General features: G+C 43.3%; 1 protein-coding gene across 2 annotated transcripts in view; it reads right to left on the bottom strand.

Annotated features, from left to right (window-relative positions):
- MAML3 (mastermind like transcriptional coactivator 3) overlaps positions 1-24414 on the bottom strand; it is a 519669-nt gene that overhangs the window by 204782 nt on the left and 290473 nt on the right. For both annotated transcript variants that reach the window (XM_086951706.1, XM_086951707.1), the window contains exon 2: positions 18382-19911. In XM_086951706.1, coding sequence (XP_086807832.1) covers positions 18382-19911 — 1530 coding nt within the window. The remainder of the gene's footprint in view (positions 1-18381; positions 19912-24414) is intronic.

The following is a 24414-nucleotide window of genomic DNA, read 5'->3' as shown; positions in this document are numbered from 1 at the left end:
TACAATCGCCCCTTTTTAACTTTAAACATCTTAAGGTACAGGGTGGGTGCAGCACTTGCTTCAAAACTAAAAAAAATAGGGAAAAAAGTGTGCAGCCGCCATTTGTTTACCCTTGTAGCAATGGCGGCACCTGCGCTTTAGCTTTAGATGTTTAAAGCTAAAGCACAGCATGCCTCGATTGCTTCAAAAGTAAATAAAAAGAAAACAAGCATTTGCAAAACAAATAGGTCTCGAATTACTAAAATTTGAGCTATTGGAGTTGCAAATAATAATGCAACACCAATAACTCAAACTTTCCGTAATGTGAGACCTATTGCATTGCAAATGCTTGTTTATAGGCTGTGTTGAACAGATTCTAACGGCAGACCACCTCAAGCCCCTCTGTGAGAAGTTGGCCTGATATGTAGTGTTTCCAATTCTGGAACCACTTGGTATCAGTCCAAACAAACCCCAAAGATGTCTGGTTGTAAGTCAACCTTGTTAGACAAGCTATCCTAGTGGTAGCATGGACTAAGCAGCCTTAAAGGCTTAACTTAAGAGGTCGTGTTAAGCGAGCTGTTTTACCACATACAATCCTGTAATCAAATGAAAGGACACCACACAAGTATATATTATAAAAATATATGTATTTATTTCTAAATTACTCCCCAGTACTCTTTATGAGGAAAGGGGCACAAGCGTTAAATCAAAAGCACAGTATAACATACAAAGTTGCACAATTTTGGATGAGGGCCGGTGGCCACTTAAACCATATACTAAAAAAGTGGTATAAGAGATACCAATCGAACAGTGGTTAGGCCTAGGGCCTAGAGAATCGCTGGGAGCAGTCAGGACTAGCAATGCTGAAGTCGGGAGTAGCCCACGGAATTCGGGTGCAGCACGGAAAGTGCGGCTTGCACCAATGCAATGTCAATGGTGCGTAAAAGTTACACAAAGTGAGTTTAAAGATACTTCCGCTGAACCTAGAGGAACAAAACTTAAGACACAGACCCTAGAGGTGTGTACCAGTGTGGGAACACCGGCGTTGCAATGTTACCTCACCCACAGGAAGTGGGTGCACAGGGTCGAAGTGGCGTCGGGTTTTGACACGCAGGCTCTTGGTGCTTGGAGCTGTAGAAGCTGCAGGCGAGGTGAAGCAGAAGTGTCCGGTGTGATCCAAGGGTGGATCGAAGTCGAAAAGTACCTGAAAGCAGAGGGGACAGAGTCTGGGTCACTCAGCAGTGACCAGGGTGGAACCAGGACGGAACCAGGCAATGTCGGCCGCAATCAGGTGGTTGTCGAGAGGCTTCTCTCCGCTGTCACGTGGGCTCTGGGGCATCTGCGACGTCCAGGAGCAGGTCACGATCTGTCCCACGTAGGCTCTCGCCGTCAGCACCGTCGGCTTCAAGATTGCAGCAAACAGCACTTGGCAAAAGCAATCCACGCGGAACCGGGAGATTGCTTCTCACTCGAACCAGGAGGGTCAGAGTGGGGGCTCCTTTTCACAGGAGCTGGTGCAGATCTGGAGCAACCAGAAAAGCGAGTCGTATTCAAGTTTTCTTTGGCACAGGGGCCACAAGCCAGCTGGCAAGTGACCGGGCCAAAGCGTCGAGCCAACACAAGCAGAAGGGCCCCACGCAGCACTCGTCGAGCGTGGAGGGGGTAGCTTTGGTGCAAGTGTAGCTCCGGGTGGGGGCTTCTCAAACCCCGGTGCACAGCTTCGAGGGTCACTCGTGGGCTGCACGGTCAGCGTCTCGTGGCCTTTTCAAGATGGCGTGCCCCACGCTTCCAGTCGCCTCCACTGGTCTCAGCTCTGCAGGGACTGTGGATCGGGCTGGGAGAAGGCAGGCAAGCTTGATCTCGTCGATCTCTGTTGCTCGAGTTCCGGCGGGAACTGCAACAAAGCAAGGGCCGAGGGCTGGTTGGTACCTGTTTGCACAGGGTGGTCACTCCTTGACCACAAGGGAGATTCTTCAGTCTTCTATGTTGAGTAGAATGTCGAAGGTCCAGAATTCGTTTCTTATGTTTCTTCAGGATGATCTGAGTTGCATTGGCACTGCTCCCACTCTTATTCGAATCTGGTGGGCTGGACATCCTGCTAGGTCCCCTCCTATGGGTGGGACCCAGGAAGGGGGTGGTTACACCCCTTTCCTTTGATCCAGGCCGCGCTGGGACTGGGGCTGGGATGCCCCAGAACCGGTTTGGCCGGATTATGCAAGGGGCAGCCTTGTGCTCCCCAGGCAGTGTCTGGTTTCTTTGAAACCTCCCTACTACAATCCACTATCTCCTGTCTGGGGTGGTTTAACACCGCCCTGCGACAGGAAACCCTTTGTCCAGGCCATCATTTGCTGAGTTTCGGTCAGCAGCAGGAGGCCAGACCCGTGTCTGTGGCAGAGGCATCCATTTTGTGGATCTGAGGCTCATTTTAAATCAACCGCGTTTCAGTAAAGTAACATGTCTTATCCCTCTAGAAGGGTGGAATGCTACCCCCGTCGCCAGAACTGGCGAGGGGGTAGTATTCCAATTCGTATGACACCTTACACGACATGTTTTGATAAAGCCAAACCAAAGTTGCTATATAACCGCGAGGATTATAAGGCGCTTAAGAGTATATGGTATGGCATTATCCCGGATCAGCTTAGGGAGTTGTTCCCGACAGCTGCAGACAGGCTCAGCTCATGCCAGAGCTCCATCTCACATAAAACCACGCACTCTGCCCCCAGGATTGATGAGGCCTTCCATAGGAGTGACTCACAGGTTTATATGTGTCCAGATATAGGTTGAGATATAGGTATACTATATCTAAGCAAGGGGTGATTACACCCACTTGCCCCCAGCTGAGTGATCAGCCAGTTGTGTCAATTTAAGAACCAGCCAGGGGTGGCAAAAGCTATGCTTCAGCCCCTGGTAGGCCTTGGTGGCACCTATGCCCTGAGCACCTATAGTGCATGGTATAGGGGCTGACAAGGAGTCAATTTCCAATTGTGGTATGTACCTATAGCACATGCATTATAAATTTAGAGAGAGAACAGCAGGCTGGGGGTCTGATTAGCAGGCCCACAGCCTCAGTAAGTCGAAAACCAGTGAAGCAAAAAGCAAAAATTGGGGTGACCATGGGATAGCAGACCCTACTCTCCTACACCCTCATTCTGGGTGCAGGAGACCAAATTCACAGTGCGGTGCACTGGGTTAACAAACTGTATTCTTGCTTTGGAGTGACTGTGTAATACCTATTTTCCGGAAGAGCACAGCCAGGAAATCGTGAGTCAAGGTTAGAGGTCATGGTACAGAGAGGGGCGAACATTGTTTTTTATTTTAATTCTTCTATATCCTAATTTATACTTTCTGGGGCTAACAATTTTCAGAAATTAACATGTAATTTCTGGTGATCCTATCATAATCTGCAATTATAGTTCATTATCTCAAAAGGTATTCAGAAAAGCACACTGCAAAATGTTTTCAAATGATGGACGACAAAGCAAAATGAGCAGGGATACATTTTAAATGTGGTGGGCGACGGAACCGCTGACCCCCTTTATTGAAACTTCCAAATTTCACAGATGAAAGGCAAAATCAACTTCCAGGTCCAATTTCCCTGGCCTTTATTGGCAGTGTGGGCCCTTTCATTCCCTGTGCCTCCCGCATAAACTATCACAAAATAAGAGCATCCAGACATAGCAGGCCTTCTGATCTTCCTAGACAAAATTTGGGTAGCACCTTATTCACCTGAATGACTTACTCAAAACTTCATGCCTAAGGAAAATTTGGGCGGTACATTCATCTGCACTGAGTGTGTTAGAAGAAACCAAGAAACTTAGCATAACATCTACCACTGGAGGAATCCACATTTTAAAATACAGCTTCTGACTCTGGTGCCTTAACTAAATTACCAGAAGCAATCATTCTAACCAGGACATGAGCCCAAAGCGATAAGACTGTTAGACTGGGGAGGAAATTCCTGTAGGTTTTCCATCTTACTGAAATCAGCACTGAGTAGACTCCTTTGATATCATAAGCAGTCAGTGGGACTGCAAATATCTCTGCGCCCCCCAACCTTCGATTCCACAAGGATAGAGACAGTCTAAATCTTTGGTCCAGATTTTTCTGAAGGAAACTAAAATGTTTCTAATATTCCGAGAAATTCCTGCACATTGGACATTTTGCAAACTTTGCCCACATTTTGGAAACTTTGTAGATTACTCCGGATTTTAAGATAGAGAAAGGGTGTGCTGAAACATCAGAACGGACGTAGGAATGACCTGAGCAAGGAGGCTGAGCTTAAGTGACAGTTATTAACTTAGACAAGCAACACTGCAGGCGCCGGCTCAGCTAGGTAATGGTTTCAATAACAGCTGCACTTATTTGCAAGCTGGTTTGAGCAATCTGCAACTGCACAGTGAGTGTTTGTAGAAAGTAGCCTAACCAAGTCCCACCCACTGAGGATTTTATCGATTGCAAATAACTGCATGCTGCAAGCACATGTGGCTGTTAGATGCATTGATATGGAAAGGAGGCACAAGAAAAGGTGTGCTAGGATGCACATACCCTGGCATCAGACACCGAAATGGTGTCAAGAGATGGGTTCTGGGGCATGTGTAAAGTAGATGGTGACCTTGACATCAGGATTCACAACAGCTCATTGAAGAGAGGTGCACGGGAGAAAGAGACTCAACATATTTCAACTAGCTTGCTCCTCTACCCTCAGATATGTTGAAAAGACCATGCACGCAATCTGATGTATTTCTCTAATTCTTTATGAAACTTTACTATGATTTTTCAGTGTTTTCTGCGGTTTTCCCACATAGTCTTGAATATATTTTTTCAAACGGTCCTATAATTTCCCGCAAATTGGACTGCCCCTTGCCAGGGGTTTCTTCGGGATATAACTGAGAAGCAGAGTCTTAGAAATAGCAGATAGCCACAAACACACATGCACCCCCTCTCCTGAAACGGATTAGGGCCTTAACGAGAGATGATGGAAGCCAAGAGGGGAAGAAGGAACACACTGAGCAGCCAGTAACAGATGCTTGCCTTTGTTTTCCACGAGACATCTGAGTGACCTGCACAAAGCATAGGCGGGGAGATGGCATTGCTTACGGACAGCAGCCAGAAGAGGTTATTTTTAGTTACCACGAATTAAAAGCATGCGTGGAGAAAGGATGGAAGACGCCGCGAGCGCCGAAAACAGAAAGAAAGATGCAAAAGCTAGCTAGCTAGCTCCATAAACCTACTCTGCGAATACAGCGAAAGAAAATATGGATTCTCTTAAGTGTGTTTAAAGAGTTTAGGGTAAGAGTATCAACATAAACCTGAAGGTCCATGACGAACTGCTTGGAAAATGCGTTTTTAAAGAAGTTCAACTAAAAAGATGCAAACATAGGGGGTAAAATAAAATCACAATGAAAACTAATAAACATTGTCAAAGCCAACTGGTCTCGCCTTTGTGACCTACTGGCTTTGCCAGTTTTAGTTGAACTGCACAGTATCCCCAATGTAGTGCAGCGTGTGTAAGCAAAATGAAGAGGGTGCTTTTTTTTTTTTGGGATACAAATTCTTTTTATTTCCTTTTAAAGCAAGCGGGGGTGTGGGGAGAACCGAAGAAATAGGAACAAAGAAACAAAATACTGGAGGGCATACGCATGCCGAAGGAACAAGGAGGAGAGGTAACAGGGGGCTTGTTGTAAAGCAGCACAGAGGCAATGGGAGGGACAAACCAGACTGACAAGCTGGGACGCAAATAAGAAGCAGGCAAATGAAAGTGACAAGGAAAACCAACAAAAGGTAAGCACGGGGCAGGTTCCAAGCCCCTCTATTTTCTTGGTAACCCACAATATGCCTCGGAACAGAGAGCGCATGCTCAACACAGACTGCCCGGGGAGGGGGTAGTTGATACAGGTTAGGGCCTGAAGGTGCAGATACGAGACAAGGCTCTTTGAGACATTAGTACATATTATGGACGAATCCATATGTTCCTTTTATTTGCACTATATATTTTATGATGTGTAATGCTAGATACAATGATTTGGAGTTTGTAAACTTAATTAAGAAGCAGGACGGGATAATGACCAACAAAAATGAAAATGTCACTGATATTTGTAATGGTGTATTGTATTCTGACTGAAGGTTCAATAAAGTTTGTTTAAAAAAAACAGCCAGCACATACTCGGTCTAGTAGGCTTGACCTAAAAAACATGCAGAGCAAATCCAAGAATGTAATAGCAAGCCACGCTCACCATGGTAAGGTCTTACTTTTAAAGGCTCCTATAAGCTGAAAGCAGCTCCAAGCAATTCTTATTAAATAGTACATTAACATGCAGAAGTACACTGAGCCAGTTTCAGAAAAGAATAGATACAGCTGTGAGTTATATAAACCACATTTGGACTCTATACCCTCAGAAATAAGAAAAACAACTTCGCTCATCACCTTTAGGAAAATCCCAAGACCAATCTGTTCATAAAATATTCTAAATTGAATGGCAAATTGACTACGCTGATGAGAGACTCTAGGTTCAAGCGTTGCCACTTCTCAATTTTCCCATCTGTTTTGAACCATCTTCATCCCTTTGAAGTACAGTGCTCATGTTCTTCATCGAGCTCCATTTCACCTATTGGTTTGAGCACGCTATATATAGTGTTTAGATAAATACACATGGTATGGTTAAACATGAATACATATGTAAAATTTGCAAATTAGTATCTCATTCTCCACAGAATAATTAAACCTATTTCCAGCATATCGTCCTCAGGTGACCTACCAAAGTAAATTCAATTTCAAGAGCAAAACAAGTGGAAGTCTCGCTTGAGGCCACAGAGTGTAACAGAGTAATCCTGAAGGTAGGGGAACACCTATTGATTGACACAACCAAGCAAACATGCTGGTCTTCAGACACATGTAGCTTCTTTTCCACACCCTAGAGACCATCTGATCCCGTGGAAAAACTTAGGAGGGTGATGTTTCAGGTGGGTTTCTTTTGCTAATTAATGTAAATGGCTAATATCCCACAGACAGGCTCACACCTCAATGTAAATCCTTCATTTTACCGTTTTCTGAGGTATCCACTCCAGAGCTGCAAAGGGCTGTTCCCAAGGTAAGCATGGGTTTACATCACTATGCACCGATCCCCTAAAACTACACCATCAGCCGACATTTGTTATATTTGGAAAAGTTAACTTGAGATGGAAAATTATATCTTTGGGGCTAAACTGTTCAAAGAACAGCATGTTAAAATGTCCTTACGAACGTTGGCAGGGAAATAATCCATATCACCTTTGTCAGCTCCTTTGATGACCCTCGCCTTAGGGCTTGAACGTAGCGGTATACAACCTTTACAACGAATCTTTTACCACGCACTACCATTACAACGCAGTCATTACAACGCAAACCATTACAACGCATTGCGCTGGGGGGCGCTCTAGGATAGGGAATAAGTTTAATTTACTATCCAACACCTTCCCTAGTGTCCACGGGGACTGGAGTTGGAATAGTAAATTAAACTATTCACTATCCAGCACCCCAAAGCGCTATGCGTTGTAATGGTATGCGTTGTAAAAACTGCGTTGTAATGGTATGTGTGGTAAAAGTATGCGTTGTAACATCATACATCCAACGTAGCTTCACAGGCTGCTGCCAAGGGTTATATGGTTTGATAAACTCCATCTTCAATAGTTAAAAGGCCTAAACCACAGAGCACGCCCTCTAATAAAGGAGTGGCCATTTAACAATTGGTAAAGCCCTAAGCAGAAAGGCAATAATTCTATTAGAACATTCCACCCTTTGAGGACAGAAAGTTCGTTATTAAAAAAAACTGAGGAGAAACAAGAAAGAAACTATTGAAATGTTGGGGCAGCAGACCTATATCAGCCTTTTTTGCCTTTTACTTCCCAACAGTCCAATGTTTTAATTAAAAAATGTAGTGTACAGTACCCTGCAGTCTCAGAACAAGTTAAACAAAAAAGCATTGAAAGGTGCCTCCAGGATAAAGGTCAATGTCAATGAAAGAATTCACATTAATCCTAACTTCAGAAAACTTCATTTGTGGTCGCTTTATGGCAGATTTTCTACTAGTTCCTCATGCTCACCTAAAGAGCAGTACAGGGCATAACTCCCAAAATACTGTTCAATAACACTCCGAATATACATCAATTCTCCAAATGTATGCTTACAAAACATGAGATGTGATAGTGTTGCCAAATTAAAATAGATCTACCTGCAGAGGAAGTTCTCCCTACTAAGCCCTAAAATGTGGAATCTTCTTGCCATCAGCTTTGGAAAGAGGTCAGCTTCAACTACTCGAGGCCTTTCTGTTTCTTCTCTCTTGCCCATTTTGTCTATGGTGAATTCTCTCCACCCTTACTAATCCAGCACCATATCACAAAGGACCTGAAACTCCCAATATAAACTGCACATAAGCAACAATAAAGTTACAAACTCAAAAACAAAGGAAGCAACCACAAACAAAATTGTCGATCTGCCAAAAAAACACTTTTAAAATGTCAGTGGGCTAGTGAGCCATCTAGCACTCTATCCACGAGTAACTAGAAGACCTGCTACAGTAACCAAAGCATGGAATGAGCAGAAAATTGAACCCTGTGTTGCGCCATCGTGAATGCATTACTGCATATTGGCTCAATGAGGGAATGGACGTCAAATACAGAAAAGCTCTCCGCCACACACATGTGCAACCTACTGCATTTCAGACATACATACCTCTGGGGGAAAAGTGACAATTGTTCTTCAAATATCTAGTAGAGCACTGTTTTCTCCCTTTACCCACATAGCTCTAATTTCATACAATGGAGCTGGCTACATGCTCGGATTGATGCTCATTATGAGGCTGCCTGGGGAAGGAAGGCAATCTTCACACCCACAGAAAATTCCATTTTTGAAAACTCATCTTTTAAGTTATTTTACTTGTGGATATTCTGACATGTTGTTCGCTTAAAAATGCTTCGTTTTCTGTTTTGAAAGCAGTAGGAAGGAGTAAATCAATAAACTCATTTCCCCACTACAAACATGCATACATATGTATGCGTGTGTGTATGAGTTAGAGTCAGCGACAGCAAATGTATGAATCCAGGATTTTTAAAGCGCTGCAAATCACCCATGAGGGTCTCAAGGCGTTGTTTTGCAGGCACAAGGGGGATTAAGTGACTTGCCCAGAATCACAAGATGTTGACGCCAAAGCCAAGACTCGAACCTGGTTCCCACCGGCTTCCTAAATTGGCAGCTCTGGCCATTACGCTGTGAAGCTATGGTTAAGGCAATTCTATAGGGAAAGTATTGTTTGATCGCATAACTGTGACCCTTTTGAAAAGCCTGCAAAAAAAGTTCCAAAATGATGTATGCACATTTTTTAAATGTGTATACTTTTATGCAACTTTATGAAGGGAGGGCTACTGTAGGCTCAAAAAATGTGTGTTTCCAGTTCGGATTTCTATAGAAATATTTGCTTTTGAAGAAGAAACCCCAATAGTTATATCTTTTCAGAGCCAGATCACAAACAAAACCTAAATTGTGTTGTTCGAGATGTTTTTTTCTGTATCACCAACATTTGGTGTCCATGGATCAGCTTTCATGGTTCACAAACCTCACTGTCAATAAAATGCTGGAGTTGTGGGGGCGGGGGGAAGCATCACATGCCATACCCTGGAAGGCAGATGCAATGCCCTGCTGTAGCTACTAATTCCCTTTTCACCCCAAAAGGAAAAATGACGGCAAAAGATTTGTGGTCAGTGTATTGCTGCCATCCTGAAATAGTAATTGTAATGATTCTGATTACATAAAAGAATCCCAAGACAAATGATGGTCTTTAAATATTGCAAACTTTAAAGAGGCAACACTTTTCAGTTAGTGGAACAGGGTTATAAATCACCTTACATACCCTTGAAATAACTATCATTAAACTTTAAGGGGATGCTGTGTTAAGGACACAAGCCAAAAAGTCAACTAATTTTCCTGTTAAAGTACCGAAGCAACCTTAACTAACTAAGGTCAGGCGTGCACTTGGAAATCTACAACCAACGCTAACTTCCATTGTGTAATTGAAGGGATTCAGTAAATTCTGGCAAATGTGTAAATCTATTGAAGTCACAAGCATCAGTCGATAACTTGTGAATTTACCTGTTTGTGAACAGCAGACAAACGTGGACCCTTTGGCAAACTATAGGCATAAGTCTACAAATGGCAGATTTCTACTTTTTTTGTGGCCGAGAACATGTAATATCATACCTATTCTGTTGATGACCATTTCCTGTGTTTTCAGCCCTTTGTTAATAAGTTAAAGATTGGGCAAAAACTCTGCCGCAAACAAATGGACAGAGGGCTAAAGCCAATACTTGGTGCACCAGCAACAGGGCCTTCTTTTCTATTGTCACCTTCCGTAACACGCTGTTCAATATAATAAGCTTTGCTAGCCCGAACGCATTACTTCAGCTCTTGGAACCATATTGACCTAGTGTGTATCTGTTTTTGCCCCATCAGTTAGACTCAATACAAACTGCTCGATTACTTATGATCATAGTGGAGTAACATGGGCTCTTGTCCCATGGTAATCTTTCTATTTACTATATAAGAAACAAGACTCCTCACAAATCCCAAGTAAAGAGAACCTAAGATCTAGGCCTCCCAGCTGACGTCCTAACAAGGATTACAGCTGTTTCAAATAAGCTTTGACTTGAACACTATCCCTGCAACAGTAGGCAATACATTGCATGTGTCCTGGAAAGCTAGATAAGGTAACCCATCTGGTAAGATCGGCCTCCTATCTTTAGTGTAAAAAAAAAAAAGTGCCCCAGATAATACCCAAAGAAACAAAAACATATAAACGAGTATAAGGTCGGATGAGGTCAACATCTGAATCAAACATGCCCTCCTCTCACCCCTCCAGGAAACAAATGAGACTTTTCGAACTCAAATACTGCAAGCATTCCATTGTGGGCAAGTTCGATGGGCACTGTAGTTTTACGTGACATCAAATCTCTAAGCTGGTGAATATACATAAACAAAAAAGAACTGAAGATGCGCCAACACATAGTGCCAGAGACCATGAGAACGAGCTCAACGTGTACAACATCATGCTTCACATCTAAGGGAAGGCACATATTAACCCGTACATGGACAACCTTGGGTTAGATCGAAATAATTGTGTTTGTCGAAAAGGGAACCCAAGTACAATGCAAAATCTATACAACTGTATGGATTACATACCATCTGAAATAAAATCCTCCTAAATTAAAAAAAAAGAGACGCTGAGATTCAATCAGAAAAGCGGATTCATATTGCATCACTCTTTAGGGAACACAGGTGTAGAAGCAGCTCTGAGCAAGGATAATGCCATCATTGCAAGTAGAACAAGCATTTGCAATGCAATTGGTCTCACCTTTGGCACCTTATATGAATTTAGCTATGCAGCACGTTAGCCTGGGTGCTAAAACATCTACTGTTCTTTAAAATGGAGGGAAAGTAAGCACCAAATTCCGTAACGCGCCAGGTATGGGAACACATGGAGAGAAATATTGCCTTTCAGTGGGAAATGGTATAGTCCAAAACGCTGTTTTTAATATTAAATCAGGGCCTTCGGTGGTCATATCACTGAAAATACAAGATTTAAAAAATATATTATTGTCTACAGGTGCTCTTGGAAGAAAATGTCTATGGACTGAAATCTAGAGAATGCTAAAGTGATTCTGGTATTTTACTGACCTCTGCTGGTAGTTTCCATCAAGAAAGATAAATAGAGGCAGTTGCCAGAAATTTTTTAAAAAGAAAGTCCCTCAGTAGAAAGCAATTCTGGTATTTTACTGACCTCAACTGGTCGTTTTCTATCAAGACAGTTACGTAGAGGTAGTTGAACAGAAAAAAGTACCTAAGTGGAAGCAGACAAGTCCTAGGGTGATCTCCAGAGCCCACAAAGTATATACACATATAAATGTATACTAGCGCATGCATATACAATAGGTCTTGAATGCTCGACCTAAAAATGGAAACTGCTGTCAGAAAACCTTGATTTTGTTCAAAAACAGACATCTACTGCTTGAGGGCAATAGAGGTGACAGGCAGGGCACAAGTCGGGGGGTACATGCAGGTACACGGCGTCCACCCACTATTTTCACAGGGTGGATGCAATCCCCCCTACCAAGACCTTGGGCCTCACAGAAATATGCCGAACTTGTCCCGGTATAATTTTCAGACAACGGGACACGTTCAGCAGCGCCTGTACGCTGTCTGCTTTCCATTCCCAGCAGCAAGGTGCAGGCAGTGAGGGAGCTTTTTTCACCTCCAGCTGGGCAGAAGTTAAGGGACCACCAGGGCTCCTTCTGTTTGAATATCCTGACTTGAGGCAGCCTGGAACCTCACACTTAAATGTAAATGCAACAGAGGGGAAATAAAGGCACACAGCTTGTTATCTCTTCACTGGTACTTAAGAGGCAGATGTTGACTTTGTTCATTCCCTGATATCAGAGCGGTGTGCCCTTTAAGAATGTCGGGTGTATTGATCTATCCCAGTATTTACACAAATACCAATTTCAATAGCACTTTATTTTATTTCTTTTATAGCACTAAGCAATCCAATGCAGGGTGTCAGAGCTCTATAAGTAACATACACATTATACATTGACAATAAAATATTGTACATGTGTAATTCAATGTACAAGACGAGTTACATGAGACAAGCAGTAACCCACTTTACTATCTACATAAAATAAAAATCTGTAATCTGCATGCTATGTGATGTGTTTTGCAGGAGACACATTAAGCCAGTATGCTACTTTGATTCACATCTGGGACTTCACAAAACAAAGATCTCTCCAACAAATTCGTTCACCTCCAGAGTTATCTCACCATTATTACTATTCCCTGAGATTTACTGGGCACCTTTACAGCAGATGCCTTAACCCATAAAATATTTTAAAATGCAGACTTTGCAACCAGTTAAGCAGAACAGATCTACAGCCATGCTTCTTCTTGTTGCCAATTTATTTTTGGCCGGACTTAAAGAAAGATATAAATCAGTTGAGGACACGATTTTACGTCGGGTTGCGCCACTTTTTTTTGCACAATCCTGACACCAAATCTTATTTGTTAAATCTCATAATGTACTGAAATGTACTCATTATATATCTTGTAAACATGTATGAGGTCTTAATATCTGATATTACTTCTTGTGAGGTCACCTCCAGTGAGGTCCTTTCCTGGGATGTCACGTGCAATATCACGCGTCGTGACATATGCGCTGTGATACAAAAAGGGGGTTTTGTACCTTTTGTTCCGCTATAAGCGCTATGATGGCACGCATCATGATTTCACTTGCATACTGCCTAACCTGGTTAATCCCCCCACTTCTTTTTTTAGGACTTGTGCCCTGGCGACAGGACAACCCCACTTTACTGCATAAGCAAGACAGTCTTCAAAAGATGTACAGAACAAACACCATCCAGAAAGCTGAACTCTGGAGCGAAATCAGGGAATCACAGACAAACGAGAGCAGGTAGAACACTCCTGTTTGTACCTTGCAGCGTGTCCCCTCCCATGTTCTGGGCACATACAGTCAGAGGCGGGATCACGAAAACAGATTAGCTTCTGACAACAAAACCTTGACCTTAGAGGTGATTGAGAAAGGAGCCGAGGATGCCCCTTAAGATGTGAATGGAAGTCATCACTGTATAATACGAATCCTTGAGATGGGTAATGTTGGCTCCACAGGGCTCACTGAAGCGGCTACTGACAGACCTGCTGCACTGAAGACTTCCCCATCTAATCCGAGGGCTAAAGACGAAGATGAAGGTTTCTGGAATAAGCAGCTGAAGTGATCACATATGATGACTACAAAAGTGGATGCTGATGTCCTCAGCTTCGAGTGGGCTTTTGAGATATGTGGATGCTGCCTTGGTGAGCACGTTTCCTTATACCTGCCAGACTCCCACATTTACATTAAATGAGAGATCAAGCCGCTGCAGGACTGGAATGAGTTCCAACCGCCTACCCCTCTTGGAAATTCTGCTGTGCTGCAGGAGTGTGCCCAGAATCAGATGAGAGGAAAGTTCTCTGGCTGCAGCACCACAGACGTCCCTGGACCAGAAGCCGGCATGGCCTGCTCACCTTACTGGCCTTGGATGCTCCAGTCATACTCCTGCATCACCACTGGCTGTGCAGCGCTATCATGCTTGCCACCACAGCCTCATCCGCTGATGCTCCTTCAACAGCCCTGTAACGTACAGTCGCAGACTCAGTGCCATCACATAGAAGACTTGCTGTGGCAAGAAAAACATGAAGTTGTTTTGCTGCTTAAAGGTCATGTACTTCTCATACAAATCAAAGGCTGTTGAAGGACACATGCTGCTAACAGCAACTTTTTTATTTATTTACATTTTTTTCTTGCAATCGTGTGTCCGCTACCTTTACAGCGTAGCTTTTTTTAGTTGTTTTATTTATGTGGCATATACATGCAACAAAAAATTAAATAGAATATCAACCATTGCACTAGCTTGCCAAGACCTGACCTACGGGCTTTGACAATGCATTTTTTAAGGAGGCCTCGCTAATCACTAGAACTTCATAACAGCACTGGATGATTTGGGTTGATGAGGATGCTGCGGAAGGTGCTCCCTCTGCTCCTTTTTCAGGCCAGGAGGATTCTTGTCCAGGCACTGATATTGTCGCGCCTGGACTATGGGAACTCTCTTTTTTTGGGAGCCCCCTCCTTTGTCATCCAAAAGCTCCAAGTCACCCAAAACAGTGCGGCCCGCCTCCTCTACAATCTTCCTCGCCGACAGTCAGCCAGGTATGCCTTAAGAGAGCTCCATTGGCTCCCTATTGCGGCGAGAGTGCAATTTAAATCTATGTGTATTTTACACAAGGCCTTCCATCACACTGGTCCCGCAATCTTGCAGACTTTGGCCACCCCCTATCTGCCTGGACGTTCTCTCCGCTCTGGCTCCCTTCAGCTGGCCACCTCCGTCAGAGTCAAGAAGGCTCGATGGGGTGGTCGCTCCTTTTCACATAACGCGGCCAGGCTCTGGAACGCCCTCCCCCCATCTCTTCGGGAAATCACCAATCATCTTGTTTTTAGGAAAACCCTCAAAACACACCTGTACGCAAAAGCACACTGATCTGCCCTGCGCATGCAATAATAAAGAGTAAGTCAAGAGCGCTACGAGGCCTCCGGGTAGATAGCGCTTTACAAGTGTAATTTAATAATAATAATAATAATAATAATGCTTGGCCTGAGAGAGTCAACGCTCATTATTCGTAGGTAGCAATATGTTAGGGTTTCTCATTCCAAAGGATATTCTTTGCCCAAACAATTACAGCTGCTGGAGGACAAAAATGTATTCTCCTTTGCTCCCCATACCCTCATTTTACAAATGGTGTATATAAATAAATAATGCTGTACGCGAAGATGCCGCAGTGCAGGTGAGCTTTCAAGACTAAAGTTTTCTGTTTTGCTTTGGCTCCGACTGTTTGGCATGTGTGCAATGGCTATCCATGGGCACTAAGGTAAACAAAGAAAAAAGGGCCCATCTCTCCCATGGCTGAACACACACATAAAAAAGAAGCATTGCGAATGTCAATAGGTCTGGCTTTAAAGGTATGTTGTATGGTATTGTGAAGCATTTACGACTAATTGGATATGTATTTGTGTGGCAGTAAAGAACTAGATTAGAATAATACTGGTTTGGGTTACAAGGTCAGGTGGCGAGCTAGACCTGAATATCTATGTAGGGTAATGACTGCCCTTCTTCCATCTGTGCTGCTGCCAGAGAAAAACACCATCAATTATCAAGATATCTGAACCACTTTTACAGTATTACAGTGTCATGTGTGCGCCCTGAGAGTTCAGGCTCAGGTAGCTGAACCAATAAATACAATTATCACAGCTGTGTGGAGGGCAAGCACTTTTCTTGTAGAAGCAAATAACTTCTGCCCAATCAAAATATGTACTTCAGGCTCCCAACATGTGGATGGAGACCAATCCCCTCTTTAGTGATGCTCGCGACAGCTGCACTCTCAAGACAGACCATAAACAGCAATACTGGTGCGCACTGAACTCATGGACCCCGTGGTTACTACACCAATGAAAGGCAGCCCTGCTTGTGAGGTGAAATATCAGCTGTGTTTGGAAATACGCAACCGATTGCCTCTTACCTATGTTCTCACTTCTAGTTAAACAGACTTGCAGCGTTTACAGGATATGGGCAATGTCTTCTACACAGTTAAGAAACGTAATTTGCCTTTATATTCTTCCATTAGAAATGCCAAGCACAACTGAAATATCTCAAGTCTCAGTCTATCAGGAGGGCCCAGGTAAAACACTTTACGTGAAGTCACCTTGGTCGCTACAAAGCAACAGTGCCATGTTTCACAGAGTTTCTATAACAAACTATTTTGATTTCACACTTATTTCGACCTTCCAGGCAGTAGAGCATTGTCGGTGCTGCAGAGATAAAATACAGGATATTCTACAGATGTGAGGAGAGCACCTTTGGAAACAGATTAAGTTTATCAAAAAGCTACTTGGAGCGAAATATGTCCTGTCTAGATCAGTGGTTCTTAACCTTTTGACTTATATGGACCCCACTGAATCATTATTGAAATCTGGGGACCCCCACTGAGTCATTAATGGAAATGGACGACCACAGTTTAAGCAATTTCAATGATTTGAACCTCAAAACAATACACAAAAATACAAATGTTCATTTTAATTGGAAGGTCGGGGTTTTCTAAGTTCAACTGAGGCTACTCATCATCCGTACTGTATTCTGTTTGATGCATCTGCTCTGTTCCCACATATCAATTTGAGGATGCTGACTTAATCTCTAGCCTCCAATTTCGAAGTCCTTCACATTTAAGCAAAGTTTCCAACTTTACATTTTGCTTCTTTATTTATTTCTATATATTTATATATTTATCTTTATTTCATGTGAGAAGGTATTGCAGGCCCCATGGGGGGGGAACCGCTGGTCTAGGCTTGAAAAGAAAAAACACCAAACCTTTTTTACAACTCCAAGGTTCTGCCGTACTCAACATCAATGCACATCAAATATAGTGCAATGCCACAGTTATACAGACCTACAATCCCTATGTCACACGTGTTGTCTTTTGGGGACAGACTGAAAAGGCTAGATTGATTCTATGTGAATAGCTGAATCAACAAGCGAGAAAAACATTCTTTTGCAAAGGCAATAAATAGCTTATTTTAACTTAAATGGACACTGCTTTTAAGCATTTGGTTTGAAGTTACATTGAGCATTTGTTTTCCTTAATTTACCCTTTTCCTCATCCTTACACACAACACTAACACATACCTTAATCCTATCCCTGATCTTATCCCTGTTGTAACCTTTACTCTCACACTAATTAAAGTCTTACTCTAACTAGAATGATACATCTGAGCATAAAACACAATCTAAAACTGTCCCTCACACTTATGTTAGCCTTCTCTCAAGCTTTCACCAAAACCCTAAGCCTAACCTTAAGCCTATCCCTTCAGAACCATACAACTTACTTTATCTTCGTGTGAACATCTTATTTATTATCTCCTTTTTTGACAGCTTAAAAAAATGATTCTAATAGGTCCATGATTAGCATTCTAGTCAAATAGTATGTGTGTGTGAGAATCAGATGTGCATTTGTTAAGTTTTGAAATCCTTCTGCACCCACTTGATTGGCCAGGTGAATTATAAATGTCAGGGCCATCCCAGGAATTTTCTATTTCATACCGCACCTTCGTAGTTAAAATCAATGGACAGTCAGTAAAGTTTATGGGAGTTAGGTCGATATAACATACTTCCATGGTGTTAGCCCCTCAAAGTAGAATATAAAGCCTGTGGTGCTCCCTGCAATATATTATGGGAGCTTTAGAGAGAAGTTTTGCAGGAACTAACATAAAATTCCACTGAAAAGAATTGACTAATGCCTTAAAATCCTCTTCGCCACATTAAGACCCTCAACAGTAAAATGTAACCAACTTGTGTAAATGTGCACTGTGTCCGAACATAGTACATCAGGACACATGGCACTCAACTGAATGGACAATACACACCGGTGCCATTTTTGAGGTCATAACACCCTGGCCTCCCTTTCACTCCTCGCTCAAGTTTGACTTGAGACCTTCAAAGAAACCTTGCTCTGGCAGAACAAAGTTCCCACAACACACCTGGCTACAGTACATAACCTCTGGGAAAAAAGGGCCACAATCTTTGGAACAGTTGAAACATGAAGAATTCATATTGGACTCTCTAATGATGTCTACAGCCAGAAGAAATGTGAAAGTGGGATGTATCTGTGCCATAGGTTGCTTCTGAAATGGCTACGTCTTGTCTGTAGTACCACATGACATCTTTATTCTAATGGAATGAGAGTAAGCACAACAACCAACGTTCCTGAGTCTGCTGCTCACTCACCTGACCATGAGATGAAAGAGCTGCATAGGCCATAGACTGGTTTATAAGTCCCTTCTGCTTCATAATCAACAGGCGTTTCTGCTCCTCACTCAAATGTGCTATCTGGGCTGGTATTTGTGGTGCTTGTTGTTGCTGCTGTTGCTGTTGTTGTTGCTGCTGCTGCTGCATGTAAGGTATCATGGGATTCTTGGTTGCGCTGGCCATTGGTGGGGTCACTCTTTGACTCAGGTCCACATTATAATGGGTCAGAGGTTTTGTGTTGCCATAACTGAGCATGTTAGGCTGCTTGTGCACCGCATTTGCCCCCAAATTATTTGGCTGCTGGCTGATCATGTTCATATGATTTGGTGGGAGGTAGTTGTTCATTGTTGTTTTCGCAGGGTTGCTTGCCATTTGAGGCACAATAGAGTTTTGGTTGTTAAAGGCTTGGGGATACATCATTGGACTATTTGGTTTTTCTGAACTATATGGCCCTCCGTATGGACTCGTTGGTGGTGCCACTGGTGACCAACTCGCTGCCTGGCTTGCATGCTGCTGCTGCTGCTGCTTCTGCTGCATGAGCTTTGCTCTTTGTTGTTGTTGTGCTGCCATTTGCTTGAGCTGTTCGGCTGGAGACAAATCTGCACTGGTTACAGTCACTGGAGCTGGCCCAGCCCCTCCCCCCGCTACTGGCCCAGTTGAATTTATCATATATCCGCTTCCAGGACGGGATTGTGTTTGCCCTGGCGTATGAGCCTGGTTTGGCGTTTGGGGAGAGTGAACAACACAGGAGGCTGGTGAGCTTGCAGAGATTGAGGAAGGAGGAGCGCTTGAAGCAGAAGGCATACTGGAGGCTGTGTTGACATTTGAAAACAGAGGACCTGAAGAAGACGGCCGCACCTGAGGAGACCCAATCGGAATATGAGCAAAAGGAGAGTGGGCAGGATCACTCTTCACACTCAAACTCTCTTGGGGGATAGGAGTGTGAGATGTGGGCCTGGGGAAATCAAGTTCCTTTTTCTCCTCAAAATCCTCATTAAACAAATCCTGTATGTCATCTTCCGGGACAGTGTTGGCCAGTTCATCAATCAACTCCTGCCATTCCTGGTCATTTAGATTGATATCGGAAAACAATTTATTTTGATTGGAAAGGGAGGTTTCCGAGCTGTCTATACATGTGGGGTCATCCAAGGGCTCTTGTTTCAGATCCTTGCACTGAAGAATGTTAAAACCGTCCTCCAAGTCACTGCAGCCATTGGCTGGAACCTTAATGTCAGGCAGCCCGCCGTTCTTACCCATGTCCTCCAGGCCGCCTGAATGAGAGCCACTGTTTTGCAAGGGCAAAGATGGCTTGATATCCAGCTGCTGAAGAGGAGAGACAGACGGCAAGGGCATATTATTGGGTAAATTGGTGATTGGATCAACTCCGGGGATCTCTTTCCTTGACCGCTTGTTGGTTGGAGAGAAGTCGAAATCACAGATCCCATTCTGTTGCTCTCCATTGACGGGAGAGCGTGCTCCTTCCAACTTCCTCTTTACAGTTTCTTGTAGCTAGAAGAAATACAAAATAGAGATGGTCAAATAACAGATATGTCCATGCAAAATTTAATTAAAAAAATTAGACAGGAACATGCGCATAGCAAACAGCGATCCTGTGCACAAAATACAAAAATGAAAGACAATTCGAGTTCTGTCCACCACCGACCATTTCCTTGTGATAGAAGAGACATAATGTGTTCTAAGGACTTCTTTTTAGTGCTATTTTACAGCGCTATTAAAACCTAATAGAAGGGCAAATGCATGCATCATTAATAACAATTTGCAGCCCATTTATAATAATGGGATATCAAATTTACAACTAGCATTGAAGAACTGTCCTATCTGCACCCTCTGGTGCCGTAAACACATGTACACTACCGGGTGGTAAATTAGATATTTAATCCAAAAAAGGTCTGCCTACACCCTCATGGCTATAAGCCTCTTCACACCCCCTTACTGCTGTTCATTGATACTGAATTCCAATGACACTTTGGTGCCCAGCATGCACACTACACGACGTGATGCGAAGAAACCTCAGACGTTACCTAATCATGCACTGGTCATTGTTGGGGCATCTTTACTGCAGGATCATCAACCCACATCTGAAAGAGCGCATTATCATTCTTGGTCGACAGGAAATCTTAATGATGTCCTGCTAACTCTTATAAACCACTAGGAAAACACCCCAGGGCAGCTTGTTTACCATGTTGTAGCCTGTGGGTACCATGACAGAAGGAGAAAGAGCAGTTCTAACTGCGTTCTTGTACTTCTTGTACTCCATTTACATTCTTCGCGACAGAAATTCACTCGCCCTTTATTTTTCCATGAAATACATTGAGTTTCCTGATTTTTAGCAGAAGAACTAAAAAATAAAAAAGCAGCATAGCTAAACCATTAAAGCGTGTTGTGATATGTCAAAATAATTCTCTGCCCTCATTAGCTCTATAAGCTAACTCAACACACCACAAAGGAACAAAGCTGTACTGAGGAAAGTGGCATGTCCGGCCTGGCTATTTTGCTACTTGGGCAGAATGGCTTGTCTGAGACTGAGCTGCAAGCAAGGGGACGATTTCAGCGCTGGATGGACTGCCATGACCCAACTCAAACAGCCCATGGCCCAGTTCTAGTCACGGTTTCTTGCGGTGTGGGACTGGTTGAAAAGTTCTTGCCAGGGCTGATTTTTGTTTCGAGTCAGGTTGTGGTTAGTGGAAGGTGAAATGGCAATTGGTGGGAGAGAAGTGGTGAGAGGAGAAATAAGTGAGGTGCAAGACGGTAGAAGAGAACGTGGCCAGTCACAGCGCAGCCTAGAAATATGTAGTAGAGGGAAACAACTTTTGAGCATATGTAGCGGGGTTGGGACTAGTACCAATCTACCAATCCGAAAAGTTTTTATTTTATTTTACCGAGCTCAAATCAGTCCAATTCATGCCTTCTGCACTGACCAGCAGTTGGAGCTTTAGTAACACGTTAGTTTAAGCTGTGAAAGCATGCATGACTGAAATCACCAACTGGATGAAGACAAACTGTCTGAAACTCCACACTGACGTGACCGAAATCGGCATCTTCTGCATGAGCACTGCACTGTGGGACTCCGCCATGTGGCCAACAGAGCTAGGACCGATACCTACCCCACCAACCACACCAAGAACCTCTGGATTGTCATCAACAGCAAACTTGACATGACTGCGCAAGTCAATGCCATCACCGCCTCATGCTTTTATACCCTGTAGGTGATGAAGATTTTTAAATGGTTCCCAATCAGCACCCGGAAAACCATCACACGGGCCCTCGTCAAAAGCAAGCTGGACCACAGGAACACCCTCTAAGCTGCAATCAACAAAATGGTCCTCAGAATGCTGAAGACCACTCAGAACTTGGCGACAGAATCACTCTCAAGCTCCCACACCACACTCAAATAACACCAAACCTGAAGGAGACTATTGGCTCCCCATACGTGAACAAGCACAATTCTAACTACTCACCCACACTTTCAAGGCACTGTATAACACTGGCCAAGTATACCTCAACAATCCCATCTACTTTCACAAACCTTCCAGACAACTCTGCTCATCCAGCCTCCTACTTGCACACTTCCCACTCATATTGAAACCAGATCTGGTTGTTGAGCTTTTAAAGTACGGAACAACTAGCTTGGTGCGCATAAGAGCTTCCTTCTCACTTCTTGAATCCCTCAAGAAGCTGAAGACCTGGCTTTTCAAGTTGTCCCGCTAGGACCTATGTTTGGCTAGACTCACCTGCTGAGCGCATGGCTATCCCTAATGCGCTCTACAAACGTACATAACATAACAACTGCACTGTTTTAAACTTTATTCGGGCGTACACAGTGTAAAAATAAAAAGTGAAACCATGCTTGGCGATAAAAATGTCTTTGGGAGAGGATGCAGTATAAATAATGAACAAAATGTCTGTTAGCTGAAAGTATTTTAGAAATATCCAGGGATCATTTTAGGTTACAAAAGGAATAATCATTTCTTACAGCAACTTGCTAAAGCTGTGGTGCGGAACAGGGGTGAGCATGTGAAGGATGTTTCTTCAAATTCGCAGTTCTTGGATAATTTGATATACCAAGGTTTGAGATGTGCAGAACCGAACACAGGATGAAGTAGCTCTTAAGTAAACGGTTAAAGTTGAGAGAGCGCAAACTGACCAAAATGTAGAAATGCATCACACTTACACGTAGTAAGCACAATTCATGAAGAGAAATGCCATGAGTGCTGATAGTAACTACATCTATATTCTGAAATTATGTAGTTAACTTAGAGAATGCATATAGAAGTGGAACTAATGAAGACATGAGTGCAATGTATAACTTTATTAGATGTGATTAATCATGGTCCATGTTAAATGTAGCTGCTAATAGGAAGATGGCGTGCTATGAGCACAGAAAGAGACAGGCCTCATGCATGGCCATGACAGAAGGAATCAGATTGGTATACCTTTTCATTTCTTGGACCGCACTCATGTTATGATTACATTATATTATTTAGAAGGACTATATTATATAGATGTGAGTTCTTTTATTAATTCACAATATGTGATACTATGTGATTTTATTCAACGTGAATATTCTTGAATCTATGTTGTGCAGTTGTCAAAATGTAAGATGGCATACAGAAACGTAGAACGTGGTAGGCCTCAGGGCCTGAGCAAGGCGGGAGAGGGAAGGCGACTGAAATATACAATGTGGATTGCACTAATGTTTAGAATTAATGAGTAGGTTTTTGATTTACAGATGTGTTTACTTAATCAGTAGAGTAAGAGTATTAACATGCTGACAATTAAAGAAGAAGTCGAATATTATAAAACTGTTGTAGGGCTGGCAAGCTTTAAATGTTGATTTACACGTATTAGTCTGGAAAGGGGAATGTTGTGACGCAGGTGGAAAACCATAAGATTTGGGACTTGGCTCCAAGTGTCGGTCTGGAAGAGAAAAGGGGGTATTCAAGTATTAAAATAATGAATAGAAACTTGTTCTTGAAATGGACCAGACATGTAGGAGGGTTCCGGAATGTTTAAGGGGTATCAGCGGGCCGGAGACGAGTCTGAGAAGCAAGGTCGACTCTAACCGCAGGGCCTCATCATGGAAACAGCCAGAAGCTACACCACGTGAGGGGCGTCTCACGAGGGGCGTCCGAAATGTTGATGTGTTTTTGTATTAGGGACAGCACCCCTGGGTGGAGTTAGAGCAGACGCCTGAGGACCCTTTAGAGAGCGGATGGGTAGGCAGAGAGGGGTCATGACTGGAGAACTATAGGTTTTCACCCAGAGTTCGAGAGTGGGTGACTTCCTTTGGGAGTCATTCACTGCTGACACCTTTGATAGGTTGAGACTTGGTTAAGTAGGGATACCATCTAGTGCAGGGTAGGGAAAGCCTAACCTGTATTTTCCTTCCGCCTGTAATGAGCGATAGATTTCAATACGTGTCTATGCTAACGGCACTATTGTTTTTAGAACTGGTATTGATAGTTTCCGTTGTTCGTCTGAGGGCTTTCAGAGAACACGTGTATGTAGTTGGGCCCGTGTATTTGGTGAATCTCATCTTGAGATGCTTGTACTTACAACTTATAATAAACCTTTGAAAGCTAGAAGTTGTTCGTGATCCTTTGAAGCAGAGTCCTTTACTGGGGGAACTAACTTGATAAAGATCCACTTTATTTCTCAATGACAGGCAATAAAGATTCAGTCGACCAGATCGGGGGTTTAGATCGATAGTGATAAGGTATTGATCAAAATCTCAGCCCCATCAGTTGGTAGCTATAGAGTATGGTTGCCTTCTTGAGGAAGGTGATCTAGGCCAGGTTAGATTACCCCAAGCCCCCTAGAGACCGATGATCGGAAGAACCGCCCGTGGAAGAAGGACCGGATGACGTGAGAGAGCAGAGAAGCAGCAGTATCGGTCGAGAGTGAGTATAAAGGGTCATGCGTGTTAAGATTGCGGTGTTTTGTATTATATCTATGTTGTAATGTTTGGCGGAGTTGAATGACTGTAGAGAG

The sequence above is a fragment of the Lissotriton vulgaris genome, unplaced genomic scaffold (genome assembly GCF_964263255.1).
Source record: "Lissotriton vulgaris unplaced genomic scaffold, aLisVul1.2 SCAFFOLD_751, whole genome shotgun sequence".
NCBI classification, from domain to species: domain Eukaryota; kingdom Metazoa; phylum Chordata; class Amphibia; order Caudata; family Salamandridae; genus Lissotriton; species Lissotriton vulgaris.
Note: the sequence above shows the minus strand (reverse complement) of the source record. Positions and strands in the feature narration are given on the sequence as shown.